The 17,340-nt window shown below is 32.0% G+C and overlaps 2 protein-coding genes across 2 annotated transcripts in view; one reads left to right on the forward strand and one right to left on the reverse strand.

The window, feature by feature from the left end:
• The first annotated feature begins 1,657 nt into the window (after window positions 1-1,657).
• On the forward strand, window positions 1,658-11,477 carry LOC119829567 (myrosinase 1-like). The gene is made up of 7 exons (XM_038352137.1): window positions 1,658-1,973; window positions 6,374-6,492; window positions 7,204-7,779; window positions 7,984-8,078; window positions 8,522-8,827; window positions 9,879-10,120; window positions 11,205-11,477. The coding sequence occupies exons 1-7, from the start codon at window positions 1,930-1,932 to the stop codon at window positions 11,413-11,415; spliced, it is 1,593 nt and encodes a 530-aa protein (XP_038208065.1). The 5' UTR covers window positions 1,658-1,929; the 3' UTR covers window positions 11,416-11,477.
• Window positions 11,152-17,340, reverse strand: part of LOC119829568 (facilitated trehalose transporter Tret1-like) — a 12,028-nt gene continuing 5,839 nt past the window's right edge. The window contains exons 2-4 of the mRNA XM_038352138.1: window positions 13,891-14,288; window positions 12,569-13,330; window positions 11,152-11,719 (exon numbers count right to left, since the gene is read on the reverse strand). Coding sequence (XP_038208066.1) covers window positions 11,531-11,719; window positions 12,569-13,330; window positions 13,891-14,288 — 1,349 coding nt within the window. The 3' untranslated portion in view covers window positions 11,152-11,530. The remainder of the gene's footprint in view (window positions 11,720-12,568; window positions 13,331-13,890; window positions 14,289-17,340) is intronic.

Consider the following 17,340-nt stretch of genomic DNA (forward strand, 5'->3'; position numbering starts at 1 on the left):
AGGAAAACTAAGGCATTTCAATTGTAAAAGTAAATAGGAAAATACTATAAAATATTAATATAAAATAAATATAGGGTCTAATAGTAAATAGCTAAATGAATATTATTAGAGGTTATATTATTCTATAACCTTTACAATAGTTTTTTATGAGATTGTTACCAATAAGTGACAATAAAATTATTGATTTTTATTTACGTTCTTAGAAGGTCATCACAGCTCAACCCAGTAACGGATCTGTAGCTGACGGTTTCCATGTCTAATTATTTTATTGTTTGCTTATTTTAACAATTACGTTACAAAAATTTTCAGTCCAGAAGCAATGATTGACTACGTCTGTGCGGGGACCATTATATTTTCAATGGCAGAAACGTTAAAATTCTAATAATTGATGCAAATTCTTTCAGTTTATTTTAAAATGGTTTTATGTGTGTCAGATAGTAGTTAGAAGAGGTGTCCTGTACCTGCGAATATTACGTTGATATACTTGCAACGAAGCTTTTCTTCCTTTCTTGGGAATCGAGTCGAATCCGAACCGAGCCGAACCTTCAATCAGCACGTATGCCTTGCCTCGTGCTAAAATCAAGGGACATAATTTGTAGCTAGAAAAGAAAAAAAATTTTGGATACCATCACTGTTCAATTTTAATTTGGTACAAGTTTCAATGGAATTGACCAGTGCTTTATTTTTTTACGGGTACAATTATTGCAGTACTCACAAAGTTATAATACTTATATTGATTGACTTTTTTTATCAATTTATTGTATATTAATTATTTATTTAATGTCTGTTTTTATATTTGAAAATATAACATGATTTCATAATTCGAATTGGAACATTTTGGAATATTACGTTATGATTGCTTGAAGTAAAACAAGATGATAGGAACCTGTTCATATAGAAACAACATGCACAAAAAGTTTATAAGTGATGTTTTAAAATACGTAACCAACTAAACTGCAAAATTTTAATAAAGCTTACAAAATTTGTACTTACCTAATATATTAAGTATTAGAATCGTTTTTCGTGCGTTTGTCCGTCTAAGTGTGTGTGACATCATTGCTCATACCGATGAGATTTTGAGGACCAATTTCGATGAGATTTTTTTAAATCACTGTACCCTAGCGGTGCTCCTTAGATGTGCTTGATGAAAATCCAGTTAAAGATGGATTGATAAATATTTTTTCACTGTTCTCTCTTTGGATATGAAAATGTTATACAACAATGGCTGACAACCCGAAATAAGATCGGGGATTTTTTTAATTTTATTTGAATTCAATTTAGGAAAACTAACTATTTCAGAAACAATAAAAAGTAAAATGAACTTTTTACAAATATTTTGTATGCATCTATAATTTTTTTTAAATATCAATAACATTTAAACAAGCGGTTGTTCGAACAATTTAAATATACATATATTGGCAGGTGATGTCAACTTAATCTTCTACATCCTTGAATGTTTGATAAGTGAAACGAAATAAGTAAAACTCTAATCGCTTTTCTGTTGTAGAATACATGATTTGAATAATGAACAAATCGATATGATATGGTATCTGTCTAAACATTCATGCACCTTTGCCGCGAGTAGGTATCTACTAAGATTCAATTTGGTTATCTGCCATTGAGCTGGCAGCGAGACGTTATGATTATATAGCAAGGATCGCTCTCAATCCTGCAGTGTGTCTGCGGAATGAGTTGCACCGATACTATTCCGAAGTAATATTTCATCGTGCAGTGCGCGTTTGTTAAGTGTGCGTATTGCACGCTTCCTTGCCAACCTTCAGTATACCGTCACTGCATTTTGAACAAATCTAATTAAACTGGTATCCGTAGCAATGCACTCAACATAGTATATGTATTAATAAGTGTGATATTTAAAGTGATATTTTATTCAGAAATTAATTATTTATCGTAGGTGTGTTATTAATTAAAATGATTAAGTTTATTTTATTTGTTGCTGTTTTAAATAATATTTGGTAAGTTATCACATATTTATTGAACTGTTCAGAACTCGTTCTTTCTACAACTAATACAAAACTGAATTATTAATGAATTGTTTTGTATTTTTTGTATGTTTTTAAAATACCTCCTTTGTGCAGGTAGAAAATTTGAGTATTATATATTATTTATGGCAGTAAAACTTGAGATAAGTTTAGAGGATAATATTATCTCAGAGATATAGATACATATACAAATGTAGGTAACATTTATCATTTTATATTTCAACACGAAATATGAACGTGTATTGAATATGTAACATTGTAATAATTTCAACAAAGTATTACCATATAACTAATAATTAATATTTGTAACTTAATTATACAGATATTTTAGGTAATTGGATTTAATAAAAAAAAAACATATATTTACTTCGGTTAAACGACATGATAACATTTGTATTTTTATTTACATAAACTTTTTACTTAAAATACAATTTCTTTTTATAACCTAAAGTAATTGTACTTATTATTCTGTTCCTAAAATTTAAATCGTCATAACGGCACAATTCATATTACAAGTGTAATTGCAGATTTAATATTTGTATAGTTAGATATTGTGTAATGGCTGTGCTTCGGGCAAGAACGAATATTTCTAAGGCTTATATATTATTCTAGGATATAACCTACAGCACTGTCGAGCACCGTCAAAATCCGTTCAGTGGTTTTTGCGCGTAAGAGTAACAAAGATCCATCCATCCATTCGTACTTTCACTTTTATAATATTAGTAGGTTATTAGGTAATTTTGAAGCAGGAATTAATAAATATTTTACATATCGTACGAATTTTAGAATACAGTTGTTAGGGTTCCGTACGTACCTCAAGGATAAAACGGGACACTGTTGCCTAGTATAGCAATATCACAGATAAAATAATACTATATTTGTATATGTTATCTGTGCCATTACTAAGGTATACTTACACTATACATTCTATTTAACATGCTCTATTAATATATTAATATTTACGTATTCAATTAGTTTTTGAGTAGTTGTCAGCTGTTGCATTAACTTCATTTAAAAATGGATTTGTGTATTTGTGTTAATGATGTTTTAAAATGTATTCAATATTGTTATAGAGCGAGTTATAATTTTGATTCACTGATATCATATGGTTAATCTTCGTACAGTCTAAACAATAAATAAAATTGTAAACGAGAAATGATTTGTAAAACACGATATGAGTAGATAAAACTCCCTGAAGTACTTAATCAAATAGGTCATCAATTGAATATAAGGGACAACTAATTTTTTACCTATTCAAAGTAGCAAGGGTAAGGGTACCACATAAATCGGCAAAAACGGAGAGGGGACCTAATTTTAATAGAGGTTAAAGTTTAACAAATTTGAGTTTTTGCTAGAAGTCATTGACCTTTATATTTAAATGATTAGTTAATGTTATATATAAACAAAATACTATACTTGTGTAGTAAATTTGTTTTAATATGGTTATGCTAAACAATTTTGAAATAAATGGGCTACAAACAATAAGGCGAGTTACAATTGATCAAATATGACGTATTTTCGTCGCACCCTTGACTCGGCTATCTACGTGTTAACTAATACGAAAGAATAATAATTTATAAGTAAACTATTTTTAATAATCCAAATAATATATCCGTTTGATAATTCTTTCTTTATGTGTGTTTACTGTCATATGATTGAATTGTGAGGAGAAACAAAAAAATGATTTGTTGGGTGGTGAACATGCGTGTGTGGATCAAGGGGGCCTGTGTATGTTTCCCGGGGACTCACAAAAACCTTCTTGTCCATAAAGAAAAACGATCAGTTTAACACAATATATAATTTACCCCATACCCCACAAAGGGACACTGGACTTCACATTTTTTTATCAGTGCGGTCTTCTCATTGGAAATTTTGCATTTGTTATGAAATATTGGTGTTTATAGGTATAGATAAAAAATAATAGCCAGAGAATACATAAAACTGCAACATGTGCTATAACCAAATATACTAGATCCCAAACAGTTCTGTTATTTGATGCATTTCAATTTGAGTCAGAAATATTATTTGAATTTTATTTATACAGAACAATGCAAACGTGCAATCATACGTTATCTTAAAAGGATTAAACAGTATTTAGCGACTTGTTTAATGTTGCTATTGTTTATTATATTTTTATTACAGGTCTATTTATAGCAAAGCCATTGCTTGTTACTGAAACGTTTCGATACAACAAAAATTTGCAGTACAGTGTTGTTTAAATAAAATGTAGAGCAATAGAGATAAAAGTAAATATGCAATAATTATAAAAACGCGGTTAATTAATTCGTGTGTCAATGGCAAAAGGTTTTAAATTGATCACGAGAGCAAGGTGCAATAAAGTTTATAGCAACTAAGGCCACTGTTGAGCAAGCAACTTTTATCCTTATCATGTTGCAATAGAAAGCCGTTATTTATTTGCTTGTGTTTGTATTACGTTAACCTTATGGTCTGCGTGTTTGCTTTTCCGTAAATGTTCAGGTGACAGTCGAAGGATTTCCCTATGAATGTTACTTATAACATACACTGTTATATTACGCGTGCGCCTTATAATTTATGCTGTCACTTTTAAAGTACGATAGAAAATCCCCGTTTTAATTGAGTTTTGCAATCACTTCGATCATAAATGTTCAAATGAAACACTAAAAATATATGAACTTGATCGATTGATGTCCACAAATTTCAAATACATATTGATTTAAATATAAATAACAGTGTCATTTTGATATTTTTTGGAAACTTCGTATTATTTCAATACGAAGTTTCCAAAAAATATTGACTTACATATATTCTCTTTCACTGGATAATGCTTCTTTATTAAATAAGATATAAGTGATTTTCAATAATTATTACGAACAATAGATATTTGCGCATGAAGTAATTATTTAGACTCACTTGTATCAATATTCTTTTAAAAGCAATTAATAAATCGAGGACATTATGGTATTTTTGCTCAAATTAAATACATTTTAAACATGTTTAATCGGAAGTGCTTGCTATAGTAATAATTTATATCACATTTGTTGCTATAGCATTATTACATGGGAAATAGTTAAAAAATCGTGGAAAGCAATTCAGTAGAGTCTATGTTGGTTATGTAGCGAAAATTTATTATTATTGTTATGTTTTATGTATTGGATTAATTTTTTATTATTAAAAATAATAGTTTAAAAAAACTAAAAAACACGCTTTGAAAAATGGAATAATTTTATCAAATTAGTGTATTGTCATCGGTCCTCAATAAATCTACAGAGTTTGAACGAAATCTGGCCGTTTAAAGTGGGTCAAAATCGCGCCCAAAGAAGTCGGTTACAAACAAACATACAAACAAACATACAAACAAACAAACATACAAACATACAGGTGAAGCTAATAAAAAGCGTGTAAAAATAAGTTTATGTGAGAAATCAGACAAATAGTATGTAGTACCACATATTAAGAAAAATCATACAAAGGTTACAGGATCAAATCTCAAATGTAGATTAGTATAAAGGTATCTAACTAGTTTAATTTATTGTTTAATTCTTTAGCCTACCTCTGTTACGCAGTACACGTTAAGGCTTTTTAATTACTTACATTACAGGTACCTATGTTTTTTAACTTTGTTTAGTGAAGCAAATACGGTTGACAGGAATTCAATGATTTTTTGTTTATTAGATCAGTTTTTGTTAGGATTTGGATAATAATAAAAAAATAATATAGTCTAGTAAAACATTAGCTAGCTTGCCGGCCTCACCCGGATTTTTTCAAATACATGAGACTTGTGCGTCAAAAATGAATAATACATCGTCATACATCTATCACATGTATTACAATTTTTTATTTACATGCTAACAGCCATGCTCAAACTCGTAAGTCAAGGGCATTACCAATACGAGACCGTGATGTGTCAAGAAATAAATAGTTAATTGATACCCTCATCATTGTAATATACCATGTACACATTTGTTGTTTATTATAAAACAATGCATCTTGACTATGTGAAAAAGATACAATATAATGAAACAAATAACTCGTTTTGGTAAATATGATATGAAGACAATAGCCGTTGTATAAATAAAAGAAGAAAAAATTAAGCTTCGATTATTTGAAATCTGAACTTCTCTTATTTGCGATCTGCAGTACTAGTAGTAGTAGTAAGTAGGTATTTGCAGAAAATCGTTTGCTTGATCTAATGAAGTTCTCAATTTTTTAAATTTCCAATGATATTTTCAAAACTCATAACATACTCAGCTGTACATTTTGTTACCGATGTCGTATTGTAAAAGTAAAAAATAAATAGCCAAGTATTGCTAATTTCTTTTCAAAATTCAGTGTAATACGAATTTTCCTAAATTTCTTTTATTCAGCTGCTTCATTCAGATATTTTTTTGCAGTTATGGTGAGACGACAAATTTTTCTGGTGGGCCGAAGTCAAACTATACCTTTCCAAAAAATTTCGTCTTTGGAGTTTCCACTGCTGCTATCCAAATAGAGGGTGCCTGGAATGAAGATGGTAATTACATATATTTCATAAGTGCATCTTTATATTTGTTTGATATTTTTAAGATGTATTTTTCTATATTAAAAAGTTATGTTTATTAGATGTGGAGTTAAAGTTTGAATTATGAACAAAATATACCTAATTTATATCACTTTTAGGAGTTTATGAATAACGGATGGGTCACCGCGTATAATATATGTTAAACAAATAAAACTATGGAATATATTGACTACTAAAATTATAAGTTGTAATAAAACCACCCCTTTTTTGTTATTGTAAAGGTTCCAAGGATTTTCTTTCTAACGACAAAATGAAAGAAACAAGTGTCAGTCGCGGCTCTATTCGCCAAGTACACAGGCATCTGTATATCAAACTTAATCTAAAATAATTCAGTAACTTTTTCTTGAAAAGAACAACAAACATCCATCCTTGCAAACATTTGCGTTTAGTTGGATAGAATATTATCGTCGCTTGACATGCAATTGTGAGATTTGAATAGTTCTCTTTATTTTAATTAAATGCAAATTCATTTAATAAAATATTATTATCAATATTAACTATTAAGAAAATAATTTAACGAGAAAAATAAATGAATTCGTATAAAAAATTGAGTTCTTAGCATGGCATTTAAGACTGGACACCATGTAGCGTGATGAAACACGAACAGGAACCTGATTTTATGCGATGACTCTAGTTCTCATTATATGTTATTTGTTTGTTTAGGCAAGACTGAAAGTATATGGGATCATTTAGTGCGGACAAATCGAAGCTTCGTAAGAGATAGATCAACTCCTGCCGTCGCTGCTGATTCGTACCATTTATACAAACGGGACGCAGAGATGATACATGAACTGGGAGTTGACATTTATCGTTTTTCTATTTCCTGGCCCAGGATATTACCAAACGGTCTAGCGAACGGTGTGAACAGCCTCGGCATACAGTATTATCGTAATCTTATAAACGAACTCGAGAAGTATAAAATTACCCCAATGGTAACGATATATCATTGGGATCTCCCACAGCGACTTCAAGATATTGGAGGATGGACAAACGCCCACATTGTCGACTATTACACGGACTACGCTAACGTTTTGTTTGAGAACTTTGCTGATAAGGTTAAGTACTGGGTGACTTTCAATGAGCCGATGCAGACTTGTTTAGAAGGTTACGGTGGGACATACAGGGCACCGGCGATCAACAGACATGGCATTGCTGAGTATCTTTGCACGCACAATCTTTTGAAAGCTCATGCCAACGTATACCACTTATTCAACAGACAATACCGACCTGTGTACGGAGGTAAGAATTTATAAATACATATCTCTATGTTTAGTCGGGTAAAAAATTTCCGCTATTTCAATAAAACTGGTTTGACACCGCGTTGCAAGCAGTTATTGACAATGATAATAATAAACTAATAAAAAATAGCATTAAGTAGACAATATATGACCTTATAGAATGTTATTATGTGATTTTATAATGTCCTTGTTTATATGTTTTTAGGCAAGATTGGAATGTCTCTAGACTCTAATTGGGCTGAACCGAAAACGAATTCTACGAGTGATATGAAAGCCGCTGAATTGTATTTGAGAACTCACGTAAGAAACAAATATTTATGTTTTATTTAATAATTGCGGATAGGTTGTAAACTCAGTTTATAATGAATACGGTCATAATATAAAAATATAAAGATAATATTTTATTACTTATAAAATACGATTTAGTAACTGTAAGTGGTAAATAATAATTTTTACTCATCAATAGATATTTTTAATTTGCGATAGACAAGCACAAACAGTTTCATTATCAGCTTGTGACAATTATGTGAGTGGGATATGATTAACATTATCTTTTAGGAGGAATTGTTAGTCAACTAGATTAAAGTATGAAGGAGTAAATATGGCTATTGAAAAATTCAAATATATAAATTTTAAATATAATTAAAACGACTGTATAATAATTGTTCCATTAGTTCATTTGTAGTTCATACACAAAAGAAAAAAATTGTCAATTGTACTTACATCACCAACGTTTCATGTAGGTGGGTTGGTACGCGCACCCAATATACTCGAGTGAAGGAAATTATCCTCCAGAATTAATTAAACTAGTAGACGAGAAGAGCCGTCAGCAGAACTATTCTCGCTCCCGATTACCCAAATTTACTCCTGAAGAAGTCGAATTTATAAAGGGTACGGCGGATTTCTTTGGACTTAACCATTATACTACGTATCTCTTAAGCATGGCGGAAGGCGAAGTGGGACAAATCCCATCTCATGAAAATGATGTCGGTATAGTTCGCGTTCAAGATTCAAACTGGCCATCAATGTCTTCGTCAAGTTGGTTAAAGGTGAGGTTATCATTATACATATAACGCAAAATGCATAATATACAATTAGAATTAATGTGTATAAAAAACTTATTGGGTATTGATGATTTAAAAAAGATATTAGAAATAATAACACGAAATTCAGGTAATTCCCCCTAGTCGTGTAAGCGCGCAAGCGAGATATAATCTGTTTTATATGTAAGTGTAAAAGTTAGTTAGCTATTTTGCCTCGGCCATTGCCTCTCTTTAAATTTTGCCAACTATGCGATTTAATAAATATTGAGACCTAGAATTATTATTCATAATTTGCTAAGATATATCGCAGGTAATTACGAATGTGGTGTCGCTATTAACTTTTTGCATAAATCTTTACTACAATTATGCCAACTGTCCGGGTCTCGGGTAAACCACAAGTGAATCATGTAAGCTAAATATGGGAAAATTTGTCGTAAAAATCATTCACTTCAGATTAAAGGTCATAATATTATAGATAAAATGTTTAACTGTTATTCCACTTATTACCAAGACTTTATAATTTGATGGTTGTACGATTGCCATGTTTTTTATTAAGATTTCCCCGAACAACCAGTTGCTGTTTTTGTTTGATAGCAAAATACCTTATGTGAAATATGTAAAATACAATAATCGATTTATTTTTAATGATTGTTTCTGTAAGAACATTATCACATTGATTTGAGTAGCGAATTAGGTTTATAGGTTTTTATTAAGCATTAAATTGAAATTGCATTTAATAATTCAATCAACATTGAAATTATATTGGTGATTGTAAATGACTGAATGTTTAATTATAAAATGTAATCACATAAAGACTTACTTAGATAGATTAGACACTCCCTGATCGATTTAAACTATCAACCTCTATTTATAAATCGATTTGTCTGCAATTTAATATCAGACCATTCTTGTAGCAGTTCCAGCTAAAGCCTCTTTCTTTTAATAAAGTTGCTTGATCCCATTGAGGCCAGAGATAAAACCAGAATTAGAATTGCAGCAACAAGATAAATACATACAGAATTACAAAAAAAATTGTCATGAAGACCTTCAATTTCAGGTTGTGCCATACGGCTTCCGCCGTCTCCTCGCTTGGATAACTAAAACATACAACAACATCCCGATTATTGTCACTGAGAATGGATACGCTGACTACAGCGGTATCAACGACAAGGCTCGCGTCACGTACTACTGTCATTACTTGAATGCTCTGTTACACGCAATTCATGAAGACAAGAGTAATGTGCAAGGATACTTCGCGTGGAGTCTCATGGACAATTGGGAGTGGGATGATGGTTTTGTGTGAGTACATATAAAAGTTATAAAAGGGCTCCTGCCATTTATCTCACGATATTAAATGTTACTTTCTTGACTGCGTTGGCGCTTCTTACTTGTGAAAAGTAGAAACAAATTTTCATAATTGTACCAGGGCTTTTAAATTATGTTGCATTTTTATAAATTCCATCGAAACGAATAGATTAATAAAGTTTCAAAAGTGCATATATGTAAATTGTAAGTATAAGTAAGTATGGTATATATGTATGCTTTATTCAATGGCGTTGAAGTTACCGCATAGATAAAATTAAAGATATTGCGTGATCAGCCATTAGTTTCATATTTAGTTATTATTGGAATGTCACGTAATACACAAACAACATTCCCTCAGTTTTACATAGTCTTGCTTATTATATCAAAATGCAAGTAATGACCGTTATTAGCTATTATATCGAGTCAAGGAACAGCAATTCCATTCTTAATAAGAAATTACATTTTAAATTGAAATTCTTCTACATAATTGATTAAGTTGGTGGAATTTAGTTGAACAATATGGCAATGTTGTGTAGTGCGGTTGTTTTTATAAATGTATAAAATTATTTCATACATTTAGTACATTGTTCTATATATATATAATTACACTACAAAGATAAAACCAAAACACGTTGCCCGCCTTCGTTTTCTATGTAGCAAAAAAACATTGAGAAATTATGCATGTTATTATTGATTAAATTTGTTTAATCATACATGTCCAATAAAAAAAAAATACACGTAGCTACCTACTTCGTATTTGAATATAAAAAGCGATTTTATAAAAAGGAGTGCTGAGTATTTAAGAAAAAGCAAAGTAATTCTTTACGTTGTAATACAAAGTTTATTTGTATACAATTTCATAACAGACTATTGTAATCATACAATGTACCTTAAAATAACATTATATTATTATTCGATACAATATAACGTCTACAGCGTGTTTTTATCTGTTATTGATTAGCCTTAATTCAGACAGACGAAAATAGGTCAGTTATTGATAAAAAGATAAGAAATAAAACTCCGTGTCAGTCAAATCATGATATAATTTCACTCGTCATGTTTTTAAATGCATTTGCAGGTCCCGCTTTGGTCTTTACTTGGTTGACTTCAAGAGCCCGAATAAAACGAGGACGGCTAAGGATTCGGCGCGACTATACACAAGCGTTGTCTCAACGAGAGGGTTGCCAAAAGATTATGACCCCGAAGACTATGTCGCCTTCTCTGGGGCGCCAACCCTCCTTATTCCTACTGTCCTTCCACTCATACCGCTCTACAGACTAATCATCTGAAGTAGAATTCTGTAGATATTTTTACATTTTACGTATGTAAACTATAATAAAATTAAGTATTTAATATCTTATGTTTCGATTCAATTGATCCCTAATGTAAGCTTATTCGAACGAATTAATACTCGACAGTCATCAGCTTGCTTGCGTTGTCGCGAGCGACATCTCGTCTTAGCTGGGCTTGTATGCACGCAAAGGATTTACCCTTGGTCTCGGGCAGTACCGCGAGCATGAAGAACAGGCCGAGTATGGAAAACACGGAGAAGCCCCAAAATACTGTGTAAATACCAAAGGCATCATCCACTACCTGAAATTGAAAATTTACGAATTATAGTCTATGTATATTATCACTACATAGTATAAAACAAAGTCGCTTTCTCTGTGTGTCCCTATGTCCTAATATACGCTTAAATCTTTAAATACGCAACGGATTCTGATGGTTTCTTTTTAATAGATAGGGTGATTGAAGAGGAAGGTTAATATGTATAATACCATCTATTAGAAAACTCCGAATTAAACAGGTGCGAAGCTGCGGGCAAAAGCTAATATAAATACTCTTATAATATCTATAATCTATACTATCCATTATGTGTATAAAATGCATTATTATTCGTAACATGTATATAGTTGACAGTTATGGTAGATAATTATACATGATAAGCATAAACATTTATTGGAAATTTATTACAGAATTTCTTATGGAGAGCTTACAAAAAGATTTATATTATTTAACATATATATAGTTCTGTTTGATTTAAGTAATTCTGAAATTGGTTTTTTGGACTAAGCAAATTAGACAGTCAATCCTATATGCTTAAACAAAGAAGGGTGTAAATTCGAATATATTTCATTACTTCAGACCTTTCGACTGAGTGAACCCATTTTGATAATTCTTTATTAGCCCGTTTCTTTTACTTGTTAGCTTCTTTATTTATTTTCGATAATATATCGAATCGATTTCTTTATATTTCGATTACATTGGATTGCTATCCTCAGAGATTAAATACCAATTTACCAATAAAACGTCAAAGTGCGTTCTATAGAGCTCAATTCTACGTAAACGAGTTCACATTAAAATTTTAAACTAGATTAAAGACAAAACGATTGAAGCATTAAAACAGACAAGAATCAGATGTAAAGTAATAAATAATATTACCTGAAAGAGTTTCTGAACTGCGAACATAGATATGCCAGTGTAGATGTGAGCCACGCAAGAGGCATACAATTTAACGTTAGTCGGGAACATTTCTCCGATAATCACGTAGGGCACCGTTGACAACCCGACGGCGTAGCACACGATGTAAATTAGAAGCGCCGTAATGGGCAGCCAATGGAGATGAGTGACTGACGCTTTATTGGTCAAATAGAAGTAGAAATATGTTCCGATTACGCCGTTCATCAACCCAACTCCCAACGCAGAGAGGAGTAAGAGCGGTTTTCTGCCAACACGGTCTACTAGAATCACTGATAGGCAACATGTTGCCACTTGTACACATCCAAGGTAAATGGATGCTTGGTATGGCTCTATATGGCTTTCAGTAGCTTCAAATATACCTTGAGCGTAAGCGATAACTGCGGCACTGCCGCATAGTTGCTGAATGGTAAAGACACCCAAGCTTATCCACAATGCTTTTCTGTAGGTGGCCTCTGAAAGCAAGTCGCCCCATGAGCCTCTATTTTTCATGTCCTCTTGCACATTGATTTCTATATTCTTTAATTCTAGTCTGATATCTCCACTGCGAAGATTCTTAAGAGCACGTTCTGCTCTTTCACTGCGTTCGAATTTCAAATAATAGTACGGCGATTCGGGCAGAAAGATGAAGGTAATTACGAAAGTAATGGGTAGGATCAAATTGATGGCAGCTAAAGTTCGCATCGTTACGAATGGCCCGATGCAGAATTGAGACAGAATTCCGACCTGAAATAGAAAAATTCTCCTATTAGATAGATATTTCGAAAGAATGTTGCAATAACTATTATTTGGTCATTTAAATTGCACTTTAAATTTTATTCTCATTTTAGACTTGCTTGACTTTTATTATGGTGAATCATCTAACGCTTATTTATTCACTTTTGTAAACTCATAACAGTTACAGCGCCGTGTGCACTGCAAATATAGCGTGAAATGGTTTTGTAACAGAGTATAAGACAATACGTGGAGATAAGTGGAATAACTTGACACAAACATAAGACAAATGATAGAATAGTGTTCAGCAATACAGATTAGTATATAAGTACACTCTTACGAAAAAGGTGTTTTGACTTTAAGTAAAATATATGAAATTTTAGGATAGTTTGGCTGTGCTGTATATTTTAAACATACATGCCTTCATTATGTCACTTTGCTTTTAATAATAGTTTAAATTCACATCTTTGTAATTTATTACGTGTCTGTCCTGTAATTAAACACTTGTGTAAACCAATTGAAGTGATGTTACTGCCACAAGTGTTTTCTAAAATGAAAATATTGACGAATACCTTATTCATTAGAGTGATGAGTGTTGAGAGGGCTCCTCGGACTTCACTGGTGGCGATTTCTCCCGTGTACATCGGTGCTACCGTATACACGATGCCATAGCCCAGGCCGGAGAACATACGAGCCACATAGAGCACGGCCACGGATTTAGCTACGATGACCAGCACCCAGCCGAGTATAAATGGTATCGCACCGAGTAGGAGTGCTGTTTTCCTTCCAAAACGGTCAGCGAAATATGCTGATGGTATTGGAGTTAGTGCGGAGCAGAGTATCATGATGGACGCTATCCATGATCTCTCGTCTGATGTCGTCGGTATCAAGCTCGAAGCGGACTGTAGGTATGACAATGTTGGTGATGGCCAACCGTAGCAGGTTCCCGCAGTTGCGGTAATAAGCGTCGCTGAAATAAGAGAGAAATAATTTAACTATTGGTGTTATATAAATAATTGCCAAGATTTGAAAGGATGCTTTCAACCAATGTCAATTGTCAAATAGTTTTCCACAAACGGATTGATGTATTTATCTAGGTAACTCGTGTTGAAAAACAAGCATGAAAATGTTTACCTAGATAAGGTGTCGGTTAACTTACAGACAGATAAAGGACAAGCGTAGGCACTTCATAAATTACGAAATGTATATTATTTATTTTGAAAGTTTACAAGCTATTTCGTGGATATCTACGTGGATTAAAGATATAAGTATTTATAAATGCGCTTAAAAGATAAGAGTGTCATAAAATAGATTTAACGTCTGATTCAATTAAGTCGAATTTTGGACAGCATCTTTTAACATTTGCGCAATTAAGTTATCCAGTTATCATAGCCTTCTTATCATACATTAGTGGAAACTTCTGAGAACAACGTTTTCCGATCTAATTTATCTACAATAAACACAAGGAAATAATCGTCACCAATAAAAGTATTACTTGTATCACTGTATACATTGTAATTAATCTTTTTACAGTCACTTTTATCTGAAGTGATGAAAGTTACGTAGGTACATTTTTTCTTGACGCTTGTAAATAATGTCATACGATTGTTAGTGTCAATTGACATTGATAATTTTAATAATATGTTTTAAAAATCAACATCTCAAATAAAAAACTGAAATGCAATAAAATTGCTGAACAAAGAAATAAAATGTGAACGCGGTACGTACAATGTACATATTTATGTTCCTAAAGCGGTTTCAGGTCAATGATTACATTGCTTAATGGAAATAATGGATTAATTGTGCATGTAATGATTGCTTATTATAGGCATTTATTTCATGTGTAATATCGATTACGATTTCTACTGGATATGCTTAATATCAGTAAATTTATACATCAATCGTGCAATTTGAATAACTGTCTCAAGCGAAGTACCTACTTATTGCTGATTTTAGTAAATGTGCTTTTATTCTATTGACGGGAGAGGTTATCGTGTATTAAATTACCGGACGCGGATAACAATTGTCAAGTAAGAGCAAATTAAATAATTTGAGGCGCTTTTGCCATGAGAGCGGAAATGAAGTCATTTCATAAAGAAAGGGGTAGCGCTTCGTTTAATAGAATAATTCTATGAGAAACTGTTATTACATGTTATCTCTTCTTCGTTACAACGAGCATTAGAAAAGTTTTAAATAGGTTTTTGAACTTTAAAGATATCTTAGAAAGACTTATAATATGAATAGATTTTTTTTAAGCAAGCAAGCGTCATGTGGATATTATTAGTATGCTATATTTTTAGAACATTACTTTCTTGAATATTTGTTTGTTGTCATACAATGTTGATACAAAACTGGACGGATATATGTTTTTTTTAAGAACGTCACTGTATTTATGTCATAATTTAGGTTCATTGATCTTATTCCCCGCCAATATAAAGCAAATTCGGACGAAAGTTGTTTGAACGAGACGTGTATAGAATGGGTAATGTGTACGTACAGTATAGTGCGTTTGTGGATAAAGAACGATTGCCAGTTGGCACAGCGTTCTGAATTTATGTTGTGGTGTAAACTTGGACAGCGTAACGATATTCCTGAATGCCTGGTTAAATCTTTCTCTTTTTATCTTAGTTTTCAGTTGACCTTGGAGGAGTAATGGAGGAGAAATGAACAAAGTTATTCGTATATATATGAACAATATGCATGTTACGTTTATTTTTCATAATAGAACACTTAATATTATAAAGAAAAATGAAATGCTTCGATATTACCTGGCGTTAATTGGCTTCATTTTTGTTTTAATTTAATACAAACATGATGTTGCAATTTCTTGTTATCAATTTTATCTTGATCAAAGTTTATTTATACGAATTAAATCATCGATAGCAATCAATGCGCATATGTATTTATTTGTTATTTTAATTAATTTATATCAATGAATCATCACCAAAAAATATGTTAATCAGAGAGGAACGAGCCCCCTACCTCTATCTATATACAAAGACCCTCTCTTCTCTCTCTCTCTTCAGCCTTTCTCCGTCCACTGTTGGACATAGGCCTCTCCTAAGGCACACAATACTATACAAAGACCACAGATACGGATTTACGGAGACACTTCTTCTCTTTGTTAATGGCTTCACCCAACAGAGGGACTGCGCCAATGTCCAATGAAAGTGGGAGAGTCAAGACTTAAAGATAATCCGTCTGATATTGTACTGACATTTAACATTTGGAACTGGGTGGAAAAATACGACTAAATTTAACTAAATAAGACTTAATTTTGAACGCACTTGAAGCAGCTAAACCAAACACAGAAGATACCGGAGAAACTATAACATTTACTGGTTTGGGCTTTAACATAAAATATTTTAATCATGCCTATACGTGTTATTATCATAAAAAATATAACTTTATTCACATTAAAAAAAACAAAACAGAAAGTTTGATTATTTCGGTAGAAACGTCGCGAAACCCCATTTCCTTTTCCTCACCCGTCCTAGTCCATTCCTTCTTTCCAGTCGTTAATCCTTTCCTTTTCCCTTACCCCATAAAAGCAGGCAGCGCATTCACAGAGGGACTTACACCTTTGCGAATGTTTATGGGCGGTGGTGATCGCTTTACATCTGGCGAACCACCAGCTCAGCTGCCCGCTATGACATAAAAAAAAAAAAAAAAAAAAAACCTCGTAAAGCATCACATATTTCTAGTTAAAATTCAAATAAAACGCATTAAATGAATACCTATATATAGAATTTTGTCACAATAATTTTAGTGCCCCATATAAAAACAGGCTAACGTATTTTAATTGATATAATTGAAAACAAAACACGTCTAATGAAAACGGTAAACCAGTCACAAAATTATATATTTATCATAATAATTCTTCCTTGTTAGAGGTGAATAAATGTTACAACAATGATTGTTGAGAAGTTTTGTTTATTTTTACAACATAACATATAACACTAGATAAGCGTTACATGCAGAAACTTCTCGAAGTCACATAATACCGTGCAAGATTAGCTTTT

Source organism: Zerene cesonia, chromosome 10, assembly GCF_012273895.1.
Source record: "Zerene cesonia ecotype Mississippi chromosome 10, Zerene_cesonia_1.1, whole genome shotgun sequence".
Taxonomy (NCBI): Eukaryota; Metazoa; Arthropoda; class Insecta; order Lepidoptera; family Pieridae; genus Zerene; species Zerene cesonia.